General features: G+C 38.6%; 1 protein-coding gene across 2 annotated transcripts in view; it reads right to left on the bottom strand.

The window, feature by feature from the left end:
* Positions 1-18,081, bottom strand: part of DCLK1 (doublecortin like kinase 1) — a 287,750-nt gene that overhangs the window by 253,982 nt on the left and 15,687 nt on the right. For both annotated transcript variants that reach the window (XM_089512502.1, XM_089512503.1), the window contains exon 3: positions 3,283-3,629. In XM_089512502.1, coding sequence (XP_089368628.1) covers positions 3,283-3,629 — 347 coding nt within the window. The remainder of the gene's footprint in view (positions 1-3,282; positions 3,630-18,081) is intronic.

The following is an 18,081-nucleotide window of genomic DNA, read 5'->3' as shown; positions in this document are numbered from 1 at the left end:
CACTGGCTTATACTCCGGTTTTCAAATCAAATTCAAGGTGTTGCGTTCCTACTGAAACCTGATTTAACTCTAGAACAGTTCTAGATTAACCCGCAATCATTTCCACTACAATTCGAATCTGTATTGGTGTATTTTATTTAATCCAGGTTAGAGGCTTATAAACTTGGAGTAAAAAAAAAAATAGAAAGGTCGACCCTTCTGTTTTTCCTTGATTTGGGATAAGAATCGGAGTATTTAAATAGGAATGATTCAGCTTCTGAATCAGGTTAACTGGATGGGAGGAGCGGAGTGCGATGGGCTGGCTCGGGGGAGTCGCCCTTTCTTTGTCCCCATCTGTCGTCCGTCGCCATCTTTGCCTCCCTTGTCTCTTTGTCCACCGAGGTCTTGTGATAAGAGAGCAGGAGCAACAGGAACTCCTCCTATTTGCTCCTGCAGGACATATCCCCACTTCATGGCTTAAAAGACAGCTCAGGGAGCAATCTTCCCCAAAGATTCTCTCCCCATGGGACAGGCAAAGTGAATTTGGGGACCCGAGGCTCTTTCCAGAGGAACTATGGGATGGGTTTTGCAGGACATATCCCTGCTTCATGGCTTAAAAGACAGCTCAGGGAGTTCTCTATAAGCATGCATATTAACACAAACATCTGCTCCAGGTGCAGGTGAGGGTCCATGATTGTCGGTAAGGAAAGCAGTAATGGCAAAAGAAGGAGGGAACAGACAACCGGAGGACTCTTAAAAGCTTGGGCGCTTATGACGCATAACAGCTTAAGTGCCTTCTTATTGGTCCTTTTAAAAAAAGCACCAAATTAAAAACGAATTACAAACGGTCAATAAATGGAAACACAGGAAACAGCTAAACCAGTTTATGTTACTCCGGTTTATTGTGACGTCACGATGACGTCGCTTTGATTGACAGCCGAAAAAGGTGAGTGCGAACGAAATAACGCTAAAACCGGTTTATATATACACCAATTCATTCTTGAATAGGAACAAAAGCGGATCATTTACAGCCAATCAGTTGGTACATAAGAACGAAGAAAAAAAGCGATTTGGAATGCAGAATAACACCCGTGTTATTTTGAATCGGTTTTACCGAAACCGGTGTATTTTAAATCGTTGTAAATCGTAAGTGAAAACACCCCCAAACAAGATCAAAATGTGATCAAGACGGCAAAAGCCCTTAATGAGGAAGTACATACAAGCTAGAAGTGCAGAAGTTTATTTTTTCCTGAACCAACTAGGAAGGGCAAGACACCACCCCCTCTCCTCTCCATTGAGTTAATTGAGTAGAAACTACTTTTGCATGTTGAACTCACTTTGCAGCAAGTGAAGTAAGCTGAAGACAGAGGAGGAAAATGGGAGGAGAAAGAAACTACAGAGTCCAATTCTCCATCACTAAAATGATGTAAAACAGTTTTGATGATCTCCACATGGGGTTGAAAATATTTAAATTGCTCCTTTTATATGCTATTCACTCCATAACATGTTTTTTGTTTTGGTTATGTGGAGGGAGAAGAAAATAGTAGGGCCATTGCATAGAGAAGATGGCAAAATGCTAACAGGAGACAGAGAAAGGCAGAACTATTCAACACTTTCTTTGCCTCACTCTTCTCACAAAAGGAAAAGGGTGCTCAATCTGAGGGAAATGGAGCAGATGACACACCAGGGGAAATGCAGCACAGAATAAATAGAGATTCATCTAAATCAGTGCTCCCCAAATTTTGTTGAGCTACCACCCTGTTCCTTTTGGGCAGTAATCCTATGGGTGCCAATAAGACTCCAGCACATATTTTTTGATATTATGCTGGCCACATGACCATGGGATCATCTTATGACAATGCTGGCTCTTTGGCTTAGTAACAGAGATAAGCACTGCCTCCTACAGTCATACATGACTAGACAATCTTGTCAAGGGAAAACCTTTACCTTTACCTTTTCTGCTGCAAATTCAAATCACCCAATCTTGGTTGCTGCTCCCTTTGCATCCAGCCACCTTGGAGCAGCAACCAAGCAGCTGGCTGAGCAGGAACAAAAAGCTTGTTTAGTACGCCTTTGACAAGGTTCCCCATGACATTCTTGCAAACAAGCTTATAAAATGTGGGCTAGACTGTTACATGGATTTGTAACTAGTTGACTGGCCGAACCCAAAGGGTGCTCAACAATGGCTCCTTTTCATCCTGGAGAGAAGTGACCAATGAGGGTCCCACGGGTTCTGTCCTGGGCCCAGTGCTATTCATCATCTTTATCAATGACTTGGATGAAAGAATGGAGAGCATGCTTATCAAATTTGCAGTTGACACCAAATTAGGAGCAGCAGCTAATACCCCAGAGGAGAGGGTTAAAATTCAAAATGACCTGAATAGATTAGAAATTTGGGCCAAAATTAATAAAATGAATTTCAACAGGGAGAAATGTAAGGTACTGCACTTAGGCAGAGAAAATGAAATGCATAGATATAGGATGGGGCCCATTTGGTATTCAAATCTATTGAGTGCATGGGATTCAGAAAGGTATTAGCCAGTTTCAAATCATTTTAGAACAATTGCTTCAATGTTATTTTACTTAGGTGATTCTTGACATATTTTAAATCTTTATAAGCAACACACACACACCATCCCAAATGGAAGGTCTACATTCTGGACCTTACTAAGGCAGCATGAAGCTCAAGTAAATATACAGAAACAATTTTCAGTTAAGCAATCAACCAACCAATAAAAACTTGGATCTTTCTTTCCAAGACTGAACACCATGTTTCCATAATACAAGAGCTTTCTGCTCTAAATGTTTAATTCAGGATACTATCAGGCTTCTCTTTCATACAGATAGGAATATGAACACATTATGTGAGATTAAAATGCCAACATAATAAAATAAAATAAATAAAATTAAGTCCACTGTAGAGCAGAGAATGAATGGAATATTCATTTCATATGCAACAATTTCAGCAATTCCATCTGCAAACTGACAAAAATCTTAATTGCCTTATTAGCATAATTCTGCTTGGTGGACTCTTTCACAGTTTCTTTTTAAGCAGTTATTGAAATAGAGGTTGTGTTGCATGATTTTATTTTTTATAAAATGAAAAAATGAAACAAAATCATGTCAGGGTTATTTTTCAATTATGAAACACAGAATCCTATTAGGTATTCATTCTGTTCTGCTATTATAGGCATTACATCATTGTAATAAAATATTTCGGTAGGGAAATGGTAGCTTGAAAATCAGGCCTACAATATCTAGACATCAGTAATCTTCCTGCAGCATATTAGGGGATTCTCTTACCTGTTTCCCATCCAGTGTGTACAGGCGTTTAACTACTCCTGAATCCAGTTTGATCGCATCAGTAATATCAGTGAGAACCTGTTCGAATGAATGTGCTGTCTTCTTGTTGAGCAGGATCCGGACTGCTTTACGTGGCTTCACGCCACTCCTAATGATTGTGACCAGTTTAGGCCGAATGAAATCTTTGTTCTCCTTTGATTCTGAAGGGCTTCCTTTGGCCGCACCAAGAGAGGCCACTGTGCGGGATGCTGAAGTGGTTTTAACATTCACCGACCAATTAGGATTTACATTCTTCGTGTACTCCAGTTTCTTGAAAGGCTCGATTGAACCACACACGTAGCTCTCTCCTAGGATAAATAAGTTTCAAATCATTAACTTATATCAGTCCAACAGCATCCTGCTTATAGTATTTCATGTCACTTCCTACAAGCCATTGTCAGTTTTGCTTACAAAATCCTAAAATGATGTTGTAGGCACATTGCTACTTCCTATGTCTTTGAGGATGATATAACAAATGACTAGAAATTTATTTCCCTACAAGATTTAAAAAAATGCAGTTGCAACCACCACATTTTTTAAAAAAAAATCCATATAAACATAGAGAAAAGTGCAGACACTCATTGCTATAATGCTATTTAAAAATGAATTCTTGGACTAACTATGTATAGTGTGTGAATATGCTTCTAAATGTAACTAGACTGTAGTCTGACGCTTTTTCATGAGAAGCAACTATTTATTTGCAGGTATACCTCAGTTAATAAAGCCTCTGACAAAGAAGTTCCTTTTTACAGGAGCTTAGCCCAGCCCTCTCCTTTTCTTGATGAAAGGTTTTTCGTAACATTTCCATTGGGAAGATGGTGTCCTGGTAGCAACAGTATGTCTACATTAAACAATGTAATATAGCTTCTCCTACAAAAAATGAGATTCTACCCTAGGTGAAGTCAGTTAAGTGTGCTTATGTACAACAAGCAAGGTAAATAGCAATCTCCAGAATTACTTACTAAGCATGAGTAAAGAGCAAAACATAAAAAAAAAGGGGGGGGGGGATTAGCCTGCCTCATAGATCTGTACGTTTCATCACCAAAATGGAAATAATAAGACAATACTGTGGACACTATAGTAAAATGTAGGCATTTTGGAAGAAGTTTTCTAATGGTGTCTAGAATTATAGAATCATAGAGTTGGAAGAGACAAGAGCCATCCAGTCCAACCCCCTGCCATGCAGGTAATCTCAATCAAAGCATACCCAACAGATGGCCATCCGGCCTTTGTTTAAAGACCTCCAATGAATGAGACTCCACCACATTCCGAGGGGTGTGTTCCACTGTCAGAAAGTTCCTCCTAATGTTGAGGTGGAATCTCTTTTGCTGTAGCTTTCATCCAGTGTTCCGGGTCCTAGTCTCTGGAGCAGCAGAAAACAAGCTTGTTCCCTCCTCAATATGGCATCCCTTCAAATATTTAAACAGGGCTATCATATCACCTCTTAACCTTCTCTTCTCCAGGCTAAACATCCCCAGCTCCCTGAGTCTTTCCTCATAGGGCTTGGTTTCCAGACCCTTCACCATTTTAGGTACCCTCCTTTGGACATGCTCCAGTTTCTCCACATCCTTTTTAAATTGTGGTGCCCAGAACTGGACACAATATTGCAGGTGAGGCCTGACCAGAGCAGAATAGAGTGGCACTATTACTTTCCTTGATCTAGACACTATACTTCTACTGATGTGCAGCCTAAAATTGCATTGGCCTTGTTAGCTGCCGCATCGCACTGTTGACTTATGTTCAACTTGTGGTCTACTTGGACTCCTACATCCTTTTCACATGTAGTCTCGTTCAGCCAGGTGTCCCCCATCCTATATCTGTGCATTTCATTTTTCTGCCCTAAGTGCAGTACCTTACATTTCTTCATGTTGAAATTCATTTTGTTAGCTTTGGCCCGGCTTTCTAATCTATTAAGGTCATTTTGAATTTTGATCCTGTCCTCTGGAGTATTAGTTACTCCTCCTAATTTGGTGTAATCTGCAAATTTGATAAGTATGCCCCTAATTCTGTCATCCAGGTCATTGATAAAGATGTTGAATAGCACTGGGCCCACAAGATTCAAAATGTTTTTGTTCCTTCCGAGGTCGCTAAAATGAGTACCCAGGCTGTTGGGGGCAAATCAGCTTACTTCCTAATTAGCTTACTTGCTGTTCACCGCTATGATCTTTGGAATAGCGGTATACAAATAAAACAAATTATTGTTATTATTATTATTATTATTATTATTATTAATTTATTTATACAAGGTTTACCTGACATTTCATATGCGTGTAATATTAGTTTTGAATTTAAAAATTTGCCAAAACATGTTGAACTGCTCTTGGGGGGGGGGGGGGGGGAATGTAGGAACCTATCTCTGTTCTTTCCATGTTATTTCTACCTATGGTACCAAAGTTTCTGTTAAAGAAGAAAAACTGAGGAACAGATCCACTTCATTAACTGAAGTATACCTGTACTTTGGATATCCCTATTTACTGTCTCATTAAGGTATAGGACAGAATTTTTAACAAAGAATTAAAAACTATGAAGTCATTATTTATAAACTGAACATTTAAGTTGCATATAGATTAGCATGAACAAGAAAAAGTACCATAGTAAATTAGGGGTATTTTTTTACATGTATATGATAGTATTTGCAAACAACAGTTCCAAGAGGTAGCCAACATTATACATCTCCCTGTCAAAAGAAAGATGTAAGTTATTAACACTGGCAAACACAGTAAAAAGTGGGAGGGGGGACAATGAAAATGGAGCAAACTAGAGAATGAAAATTGGAATCATTACTCTTTTTCAATTTCCACTGCAGAAATGTTAGAAAAATATGAGAATGAAAATAAACCACACCGAGGGGATCCACCATTTAACTGATGTAGGGAAGGGGGAAGAAAACTTTGGCTGAAAAGTTTTAGTCTCAGTACAGGCTGAAGGAAACAAGTATTTATTTGCTCTATTTATAGAAGGCAAGGCTAAGCACCTTTTTAAATGGGTTTACTCTGGTAGAAGCATTGTACAACATAAAACAATGATCAAACAGAACATATTCCCTTTTATCTGCATCTCCATCTAATATTTTTAGCATGAACAGTGCAATTGTCACAAGGTCAAAAACCATTTAAGTGCTCCTTTTAGGTAAAAACGCTTCCTCCACAAACTCCATAAATTTTAGGGTACTATTATTATTATTATTATTTGGTCAGAATGCTTTCTAAACAGTTCTTTGCTATGCAAAGCAATCATGACTCAGCATAAGACTGTAAAGTGGGATGAATTCATCTTGCCCTCTACATTTTAATCCTTTTTAACTGGTCCTATTGCAAAATCATGATTGGACTTTATTTTTTGGTTTTCACAACTGTCTTGATTAGTATTGATCAAGTGTCCAAACTTAAATATTCAGAAGCAATGGAAAGGGTACGTCGATAGGTTTGACATGGACAAACTCCTCTACTTCAGGGAAGCATGGATGGCTAAAATTACTGAAGGTTTTTACAAGTCTATTCAACTCAAGAATCACAGAGCTGGAAGAGACCTCAAGGGCCATCCACTCCAACCTTCTACTATGCATGAATACACAATCAAAGCACTCGTGACAGATGGCCATCCAGCCTGTGTCTAAAAACCTCCAAAGGATGAGACTCTACCACACTTCAAGACAGCATATTCCACTCACAAACATCTCTTACTGTCCAGACATTCTACCTAATCATTAAATTGAATCTCTTTTCCTGTAATTTGAATCCACTGATCCATGTCCTATTCTCTATAGCAGCAGAAAACAAGCTTGCTCCAGCCTCGATATGGCACCCCTTCAAATATTTAAACAGGGCTATCATATTACCCCTTAACCTTCTCTTCCCCAAACTAAATGTGACCAGCGCCCCAAGCTTCTCCTGATAGGCCATGGCTTTCAGACAATTCACCATTTTAGTCAAACTCCTCTGAACATGCTCCAGCTTGTCAACATCCTTTTTGAATTATGCTTCCCAGAATTGGACATAGAATTCCTGGTGAGGTGAGGCCTGACCAAAGCAGAATACAGTGGCACTATAACTTCCCTTATTGTAGACACTATGGCGGGTTATAAACTGCCATAAAGTACGCGCGCCGCGCGTACTAGGGTTAGGAAGGGCCATATTAGGGTTAGGAAGGTTCTTACCTTCCTGACGGCCCTTCCTCCCAGTACGTGCGGAGCGCTGACTTTATAGCGGCGCCTATCCACATGTGTGTCCAGACGCTGTGCATCCAGACATGTCGTGGCGGAAGTGACACCGCGAGGGCACGCTCCACCCCTTGCGACGCCACTTCCGCATTCCGAAAAGGAGCGCCATTTCGGCGCTCCTTTTTCGCTGCGCGGGGATGCCTCCCAGTCTGGCCGCTGGGGCTTCCCTACGCAGCAAATGGCAGCGGCAGGAAAATGGCCCCTTGAGGGCCGTTTGTAACCCGCCTATTATTCTATTGATGTAACACCTAGAATCACATTGGCCTTTTTATCTCTGCATCATACTGTTGACTCACATTCAACTTGTATCTACTAGGACTCCTAGATTGCAACGTGTACTATTGTCAAGCCACGTATCCCTGTCCTATATCCTATGCATTTTATTTTTATTCCCTAAGTGTAGTACCTTACATTTCTCTGCATTGAAATTCATTTTGTTAGTTTTGGCCCAGCTTTTTAATTATTTACAGTCATTTTGAATTTTGATCCTGTCCTCTGACGTATTAGCCACCCCTCCTAATTTGGTGTCATCTGTGAATTTGGTAAGCATGCTCTCTATTCCTTCATTCATGTCATTAAAAAGATGTTGAATAGCACTTGGCTCAGGGCAGAATCCTGTGGCACACCACTGGTCACATCTCTCCAGGATGAGGAGGAGTCATTGGTGAGCAGCCTTTGTGTTTGGCCAGTCAACCAATTACAAATCCACCTAACAGTACCATTGTCTAGCCCACCTTTTACTAGCTTCTTTTCAAGAATATCATGGGTGACCTTGTCAAAGACCTTACTGAAATAAAGATACACAGTATCTGCATCCTTTCCCCCATCTACCAAGCCGGTAACACTGTTAAAAAGAGAGATAAGATTAGTTTGTCATGATTTATTTTTGAGAAACACATGTTGACTTTTAGTGATCATAGCATTACTTTCTAGGTTCTTACAGACTGACCATTTAATAATCTGCTCAATAATCTTTCTTGGCACTGATATCAGGCTGACTGGGCAGTAATTGTTTGGATCCTCTCTTTTTTTTTCTTTTTAAGAGCTGATAAAAGTAAAGGTGTTTCACCAAGGCTATGCAGAAAGCAAGCCATTTAGGGCTTTAGAGACCAGCAAATCCCTTTAATTGTGATTATATGTGTCTATATGTGTCTTGTACTACACAACATGTGAATATCTTTTTTCCACCTCATGCAGACCTATGCAAAGCTAAGCCTTATACCACACAGCCCAGGTTTACAGCTTCTTGGTGAAGTGCAGCCAGGATTTGAGAAACATTTGACTATACCTCTGTATCCAAACACAGAACAGTAATATTAGCACAGAGATCCAAAAGGGACCTGTAGAGGTCTCAGTACTGCTGTAATAATTTCTGAGTATCTAAAAAAGGACACACACATGTGCAACAAATAAGAAATGTTTCAACAGAATATAGATTTAAAATATCTTCCTAGGTAGGAGGAGAAAGTCAAAGTATCATTCATCAGTTATAATTATTGACCAATTATGCACAGTCTTTGTATTAGTACACTATTTGTAGCTCATATTATTTATTCATTTATTTCAAAACTTTATGAAATATCTTCCATCCATACTAATACTAGGATGATAGTATAGATACTAAGATTTACCCCTTTGCTCATGTAAGATGAACAAATGGATGTGAAATTTTACCAGCAGATAATCAGTCAAAGTGATAAGGGCTTTTGAGTCTATACAGAATTTGCTATCACTAACTGCAGCTTTAAATTCTATCTAAAGTGCTATTAGCTTTAATAATAGTTCAATAAAATAAAATTCTGGAATGCTTCAACAAATGGAACTATACTGTATTGTAGATGATCTTATACATGGCAGATTTTTGTTAGCATAGAGTGCAGCCATTAAGAGAACCAGCCAATTATTTCTATATTCAGCCAATCTGTCTGAATTAGAAAAAAACTTTGCACACCTGCAACCACGCTCTCTTGAGAACCATTAATTAATAATTTCATCTATGGGAGTAACACTGAAGCATGCTCAACAACCATGGAAGGGGCCATATTTCCAACCCTTTCCTGTTCTCTGTTTAAGTAGCTGTCTTTAGCTGTCCAATAGGTTTGCTCTTATTTTGGAAGGAATAGAATACCATTAAGAAGATCTGACTAGGCACTTGTGGCTTTTTTTATACAGTAGGACTTAGAATGCTTAGCTGATCAATATTTAATGGAATAACACTCCTTTCTGCTGTCTAAAGAATTTTTTGTCCTCTTTGTTTCACATCTATTATAGTTTATGTCAATCAAAAGATTTCCTTAGAGAACATGTAAGCAGGAGCACTTCCCAAGTAAAGAGAGCAAATGGAACATGTTCAACAGACAGGTTATAAAGGATAACATACTCTCTTGTGCTAGCAAATAAAGTAGGTTAATGTCACCAACCTTAACATAATGGTAAGAACCATCTAAAAGACTCTCAAAATCATTAGTTTACAGCAAAATGGTAGCCATATGTGTTCCACAAAAGACAATCTAGTTTTCATTTTTTTTTAAATGTCACAGTGAACTTTTGCATTTATTCTGTTGTGTATTATTTAACTACCAGTAATAATATCTTACCGTTTGAAATATTGCCTGGAATACCTACTGGTACATAGTATCACCAATTAAAAATCCTCTAATACCTTCATCAACTGGCAAAACCACCTCTGGTTTTGGAAATATTGCCTAAGAAAACCCTATGAAATTCATGGGCTCAGCATAAGTCCACAGGTGATTTAAAGGCACATGCATATGCACACACACACACACACACACACACACAATACCCTAATATCAATTATCTTAACAATGATCAAATATCCAAACAATGATCTTTGCTCAACCTGCAAGGAGAAGAAGCATTTGCAAAAAGAAAAAGCCCTCAGTTGTATGAAAAGATATGTCTGATTAGTTTCACTAAGGAAACTATTCAAGATTTGACACATTGCTTATGTTTCTTAGACTGCATGAGTGAGTCCTAGCTTTGCTTCTTTCCTAATCCAAGAAAACTCAATGTTTCTTCTACAAGGTTTTGCTGTCTTTTCACATCTAGACATTCTAAAGCTGTCTAGAATAACTTCAGTGTATTCAATAGACCAACTGACTATACCCTATTGTGAAAGCAGAATTTCCTAATCTAAAATCAAACCAAACCAAAGAGGTGAGAGAAAGAGATACTATTAGACTGAGCGTTAACCAGTGTGGTACAGTGGTTTCAACATTGGATTGGGACACTGGAAGACCAGGGTTCAAATCCTGGCTTGGCCATGGAAAAACACTGGGTGACTTTGGGCAAGTCCACTCTTTCAGCCTCAGAGGAAGGCAATGACAAACCCCCTCTGAAGAAACTTGCCAAGAAAATCCAATGATAGGTTTGGTTTAGGACTGCCATAAATTGAAACGACTTGAAAGCAAACAACAACACTTAACATCAGATCCATTGAAATAATTGAGACTTAGGTTAGTCACAACCAACTTAAGTCCTATTATTCTCAATGGATCGAGTGTTAAATACGACAGAGCCACCAACATCACTGTCTTATATTTTTACAGCAGAAAGTTTATCTTCAAAATCTACACTGAACTTACCAGATCCTCACAAAGAACCCTTCTTGAGATCCAGAGTCCAATGTAATATACAGCTGTAGTCCCAAAATACTATTCAGATATCCACATCCCACCCTCTTCCAGGTAGTCTGTACAAGCAATATCAAGCAATAGCAAGTACATTTCTATACTGCTTATCAGACTTAAGAACTCCCTAAGCAGTTTACAATGTGTAAACTAATTGCCCCTAAGAAGCTGGATACTCATTTTAGCGACCTTGGAAGGATGCCAGGCTGAGTCGACCCTGAGCTCCTGCCTGGTATTGAATTCACAACCTAGTGGTTTGTGAGTCACTGGTTGCAGTTCAGGCATTTAAGAATGGGATGCATGTGTGAGGGAGAGAAAGAGGGGGAAACATATTTTATGTGGAGGAGGAGTACTTAAATCTTCTGGGACAAGTACCAAAATAATCTGGAACCACTGCTGCTGCAGATTGACTCTCTGCCCACAAAAGGAGTTAAATATATGAAAACAATTGTTTTAAGGCAGTAGAAAAGGTCCCTAACAGGAAGACCAATGAGTAGCTAATCTCAATGATGGGGGGAAAGTGTTTTCTCTGGCTTTGAGATTTGTCAATCTGTGCAGCAATTAACACCAAATGAATTTTCTAGCTATTTAGAGATGACACACAGCTGCAGTATAATCGTATCTATTATAAAATTGCAGCATCAGTTAAAAAAATATATGAACAGAATAACACTGCCACCAACTACCAGCTTGCAAGATGTACTTGAAACAGAGCGTTTCATTTTTCCCCCTTCTATATTCATTTTCAGTAGGCCAGAAATTACTTTCCAGTTAAGTAGAGCTCACTCCTTTAAATCCTTGTAGATTGCCATGCTCTGTGATATTAAAGTTAAATCTTCAAAATAATGTCACTTACTTAGAAAAGTGATACACCACCCTTAAGGCTCTGGTGGGCAAAAGGTGGCTCCGGGGCTGATGCACCCCGCTTAACATTGTTTTGTGCCTTTGACTCTGTCAGACCTTTCCAAGCCACTCTTTCCAGTACTGCATCTCTGGAAAGCCTCCAGCCACACCAATTCACTTTTTAAATAGGTTGCATATGCTCCAATATTTTACAGATGAAAACTGGGACACATTTAGCAAAGCGATGTTAGAGTCTGATTAAGATGGCAAAAGTTATTAATGAAAAACACACAAGCTAGGAAAGGCTGCAGCAGTTTGCTTTTTGCCTGGGTCTACTAGGAAGGGCAAGATTTCACCCACTCCTCTCTCCCTACTAAATGAAGAGAATGCAAATTATTTTTACACTCACACTAAGCTTGCAGCACTTGAAGTAAACTGAGACATAGGGGGAAAGTGGGAGGAAGAGAAAGAAATTAGGACATTTTAAAAACAGCTGAAAAACTGGGATGACAGATTAATCAAGACTCTTCCAGACAAATGTGGGCAGATGGAGGATATGAAGTTGCCAAAGCTTCCTTAAAGAGGATCACAGTTTCCATTTAAAAAAGGATCTCAGCAAACCAGTAGGAAAAAAGAGTACAGTATATTATTGTCTAAGCAAAAGATTTTTTTTAAAAAAAATCCAAAATATTGGCAGATTTTAGAGAGACAGTCACATTCATCCTTTTCAGCAAAAAGGTCTTCCTAGAATTGTCCACTTCCTCAGATATTTCTGAAGCATATGTTGAAACAAATTGGTTAGCCTTAAAAGTGCCTCAAGACAAATGTATGACTATTCAATTATCTATACTTTCAGGACTACCTTGTTTATAGCATTCCCACTTTTCGAGGTGCTCATTGACCAAGCAATACTAATGATTATCATAATTCTGCAATGGTGTCCAAATTTAATCACCATGACTTCTTGCATCCCTCTCTTTCCGGTGAACATCAAGCTTTTAATTCACCAGCAACTGGTATTAAATTAAAAAAATTAATTTTAACACCTGTGTTTGAGGTCTCTTCCATTAAATTTAATTATATAAATGTCAGAAGGTTGAAATTCTATTAAATTTATAAACTGTATGATAAAATGCAAAGGTTGAAACTAAGGGGCGAAACAGATGACCCCAATGGGGCGGCTTGCAGCCACCCCATTTAGGCTGGACTGGGGCCGTGACAAACAGACATGCAGCCCCAATCCAACCAGCTTCTGCCCCAAATAGGAGTGGAAAAAATCCGCTCCTATTTGGGGCAGAAGAAACATAATCACTTTGTGCCCTAATATAAGCTTCTGGGGAAGCTGCTTCATCTTAAGTGACTACGCTAAAGATCTTAGCAAATGGAAAGATTATTCAAATGAGTAAAGCAAGTGATTTATCGTTGTGCAACTACGAGAGTCCAGATAACCCAAAAACTATAAGTGGAAGCACCAAAAATCTGGAGATCTGTGAATCATGAGGGTGTTGTCTTTTTTCCACAACATTGCCAACAATTTTGACAATAATCAACTTTCACTAGAACAAGAAATTAAAAATTAGTAGACAGGAACAACTGCTGTAGTGGCTTGAGTTTTGGACTATGATTCTGGAGACCAAGGTTCAAATTCCTGGTGGAACAAACAAAAAAAAATCCCACTAGGTGACCTTAGGCAAGTTACACTCCCTCAGACTTAGAGAATGGCAATGACAAACCCCCTCAGAAGAATCCTGCCAAGAAAACCCTATCATAGGTTTACCTCAGAGTTGCCATAAGTCAAAAATGACTTGGAGGCACAGAACAATGTATATCACATAACATTAGCAGTGATGGTTATAAATAACATCCCAGAGCCCACTATGGTTTTATGATCCTTACATTTAACACAGATTTGGGGACTACTGTATTTGAATTCCCAATTTGCCCTAGTTTATCTAAAGACTGATATAAGAACGTAGAGCTAAGATAAATAATATTTTCATTGTAAAGTCGAAGTCTTTCATGGCCGGCATCCATAGTTTTTTGTGGATTTTTCGGGCTATGTGGCCATGTTCTAGCAGAGTTTCTTTCTGACGTTTTGCCAGCATCTGTGGCTGGCATCTTTCAAGATGCCAGCCACAGATGCTGGCAAAACGTCAGAAAGAAACTCTGCTAGAACATGGCCACATAGCCCGAAAAACCCACAAAAATATTTTCATTGTTAATTGCCCTCACATTGACTCCAAGTTGTGGTAGCCTTAGCAAGATTTATTGAGAGGAGGTTTGACATTGACTTCCTCTGAATATAAACTCCAACACCTAATATTTCCCTGGCAGTTTCCCCTCCAAATATTAACCAGGGCAGACCCTGCTTAGCTTCATGTTGAGGTCAGGCAGAAAACAGGGCCTTCAAGGATATTTAAAATCCTGAAGGTAATATTATTGTTACATTATGTTATTTAATCTGTTCTATATCATTTACAAAACAATCCCAGACAAATTAGAATCCTCCCCCCAATTTAAAGCCGGTAGATTTTGCTGTTTCAAAGTAATAGGAAACAGTTGCTTTACTATGACAGATTAAACAGTAAACAGTACACTTTATAACAAATATAGCCCACATTCCTTTTTTTCACTGAATGTATAGGGGGTGATTGGTATGAGAGAGAGAGAGAGAGAGAGAGAGGTGAGGTTCTCAAGCTGTTTTCCATCCAAACACTGACACTACTGAGATATGCTTAGCTGCAGCATGGTAGATGCATCATTTGCCTCCAGGCCATGCCACAGGAAACATATGAAGCTGTTTACAAAAACCATGTCAGCTTCTGTCCCAGACAGCTTGATAGTATGTTTTGCTACTTGGCAGTTTTTAATTTATTTTTTCACCCACATATAACCCTCTGTGCAGAAGCAGAAGTCCCTTTCCACAAAGAGCCAGTATCTATGCTGTCTCCTCCTTAGATATCTTGGAAAAGTGGCCCACACATGAGGAAAAGAGTAAAAGCACAGTCCAAAATTACCTCCACAGTGGTAAAGTTGCATACATTTTAGAACAACATTAAAATCCCTAAGTTTTATAATTCTAACAGCTTTAAGAAGACTGTCAAGACAGATCTCTTCCAACAGGCCTTCCCTGAATAACCCATTTGGTCCCATGGATACAGATTATTATGCAGAACAACCAAAAATGGCCCATCTCTCTACCACTGTTTGTTTGACTGTTTATTCATTTGACTGCTTGATTTGTTTTAATGGTAGTTTTATTGTATGTTGGGAGAGAGGGAATAATGGGATATAGTTTTACAACTGCATGATGTATTTGATATTTTATTTTATTGTGATTGTAAGCTGCCTCGATCTGGTGGAAGAGGTGGGATAAATATATTATTACTATTATTATTATTATTATTATTATTATTTACAACTAACCATCATCAAATGGATGGGTATAGTATTTCAAGGTGAAGCTCACAGCTCTCAGACCATAAGCTCCCACTACAATTAGCCCTACAGAACAAAATGCTTCTGAAGCAAAAACCCTTTATTCATATTATATGCAATATGTTCATGAACAACAAGAAACAGAATCATGATACTGGTGCAGTAACTTAAAAACCTCGTATTTAAGGCACATTTCATAGTCTTATGCTGGACTCACAAAGACTCAAAGCAAGAACTGCTTCAAGTTGTCAGAAAGATGACAGAATGCAATTCTACCACAGAAGCCAAGTTAATCTGTTTCTGAACACTAGCTTACTGGAAGACTGCTTAGGAATCATAACCAAGATGCTCAATCTTTGTTGGGGAACAATAAAAAAGAAAAGAAATAGAAATGTCATAATCCTTTCTCATGGCTTCCATTATTCCTCCTCCTATTCCTCTCCATGCCTTGCCTATGAGATATTCTGAACTGACACACTTATGCTTATAAGACATGCCAGAACTACTTAAACAAGGAATTCTGAGGAAGGAAATAATAGATATTTCTACTGATAAGGGACCTGGAACAGATTAAGCCTGAAATACCCCTGGAAACCAAGGCCACATCATAAGAAGGCATGACTCATTAGAAAAGACAATAATGCTAAGAAAGGTGGAAGGTAGCAAAAAGAAACGAAGACCACATGCCAGATGGATAGACTCAGGTAGTGAGATCAAGGGCCTGAATCTACAAGAGCTAAGCGTGGAAGACAAAGAAGCTTGAAGATTATTATTATTATTATTATTATTATTATTATTATTATTTCTATCTTCCCACCTCTCTCGATGGATCGAGGCAGGATCACAGCAAGTTAAAATTACAATTACAATGATTAAAACCACAGCTAAAAACATAAAAACATAGGAACATAAAAACATAGGAACATAAAACATAAGCATTGATCAATCACGGGGTCAGCTGTTCTCGTTCCATACTAATGGTCTTCATAGGAGGTCAGGAGGATATGCGCGGCGAAAAAGCTCAGTCTTTACTGCCTTCTTGAAAGTTTCCAAGGATGTAACAAGGCGGATCTCCTCTGGGAGTCCATTCCATAGTGTGGGAGCAGCTATACTGAATGCCTTTTGGGAATGTCTCATCCACAGAGTCACCATGAGTGAGATTGACTCAAGGACAGTGGACAACAACAAAGGGACCTTAATGTATTGGTAGAACACACTTTACATGTATAAACTCCCTTCCTATCCAGTCAAAAGAGAACTCATGCAGCAAATCTGGATAAAACCACTAACTACTTGAGTTATTAGAGAGTCACTGACTGCCAGAAAAGACAACACCAACTGAGATAGAAAAATAGTATGACTCAACATAAAATAGTATATCATAGGTACCATACATAGCAAACAGTCTTGAAAAAAGATGAAGACACTTAGGTCAAATCATTCTGCAGTTCAACACTGCACCAGCATCAGAGAGTACAGTGCTACCTTGGGTTACGAATTTAATTCGTTCCGCGGCGCCGTTCGTAACCCGATACATTTCGCAACCCGAAAAGGCGCTGGAAAGCCGCTAGCCGCGGCTTCCGATTTGAATTTCGCGCCGAAATTAATTTCGTAACCCGAAAAATCCTTCGTAACCCGGAACAGTTTTTTCCAATGTAACTTTTTCGTACCCCGGAAATTTCGTAACGCGGTGAATTCGTATCCCGGGGTACCACTGTATTGGCAAGGAAAATCCACCTCAAATCCTGGAGAAGCAGCAATGATAAATACTGTCTCATTCCCTCTATGTTCACAAGTCAGTCCTACACATAAATCAACTAAAAAACACCCAGGTGCTAGTGCAACAGTGACATGGGCTAGTGTTATGCTATTGTGGCTCAGCTCTAAATACTGAAGAAAAAGGATCAGTGGAGACATTCACTGGAATTCATATTCCTCAACACAACAGAACATAAAGCCAAGACAAAGCTCTAAGGAATGCTTTAGCATTTAAATAATTAGAAAATCTATTTACCTGCGTGGACAAGATACTTGTCCTGGAAATATCTGTTGAAGACTGACATATACAGTCATTAACAAAGTAAGAAAGCATGCATAACAGGTTTTTTTAAAAAAATAAGGGAGAAAAAAACAGATCTGTTAAGCAGAGATGAAGGGAATTTTAAAACTTTAAAGAAAGCTAGAAATATAAAGTGAAAGATTAAAAGTTGGACAAACAGCCAAACCCCCCCAAAAAAATTATGAAAAGAAAAACTGGATGTTTTTCTGCTATTGAAGATCTGGGATACTAATCTGCTTATATACAGGAAGAACATTTAAGAATATTGCATGAAAATGACATTATTTAAATATGTACTTATTTATTTCCTTTATATATGTTGCCTTTCACCTGGCTTGGGCTCCAAGGCAACTCATAAACAATAAAACAAAAGTAACTAAAACATAGTAATAAAATTAAAACACAATTGAAATATCACCATTTTAAAATTATACATTTAACAATATAAAATCAGTAAAAAGCATACAATGGGGTAGCTATCACTCTCTGCACCCCTGCAAACAATTAGTCATTAACAGCCTTCTTAAACAAGAAGTTCTCTGCTAGCA

Source organism: Sceloporus occidentalis, unplaced genomic scaffold (assembly GCF_023333645.1).
Source record: "Sceloporus occidentalis isolate IW3139 unplaced genomic scaffold, rSceOcc1.0.p SCAF_2, whole genome shotgun sequence".
Classification (NCBI taxonomy): Eukaryota; Metazoa; Chordata; class Lepidosauria; order Squamata; family Phrynosomatidae; genus Sceloporus; species Sceloporus occidentalis.
Note: the sequence above shows the minus strand (reverse complement) of the source record. Positions and strands in the feature narration are given on the sequence as shown.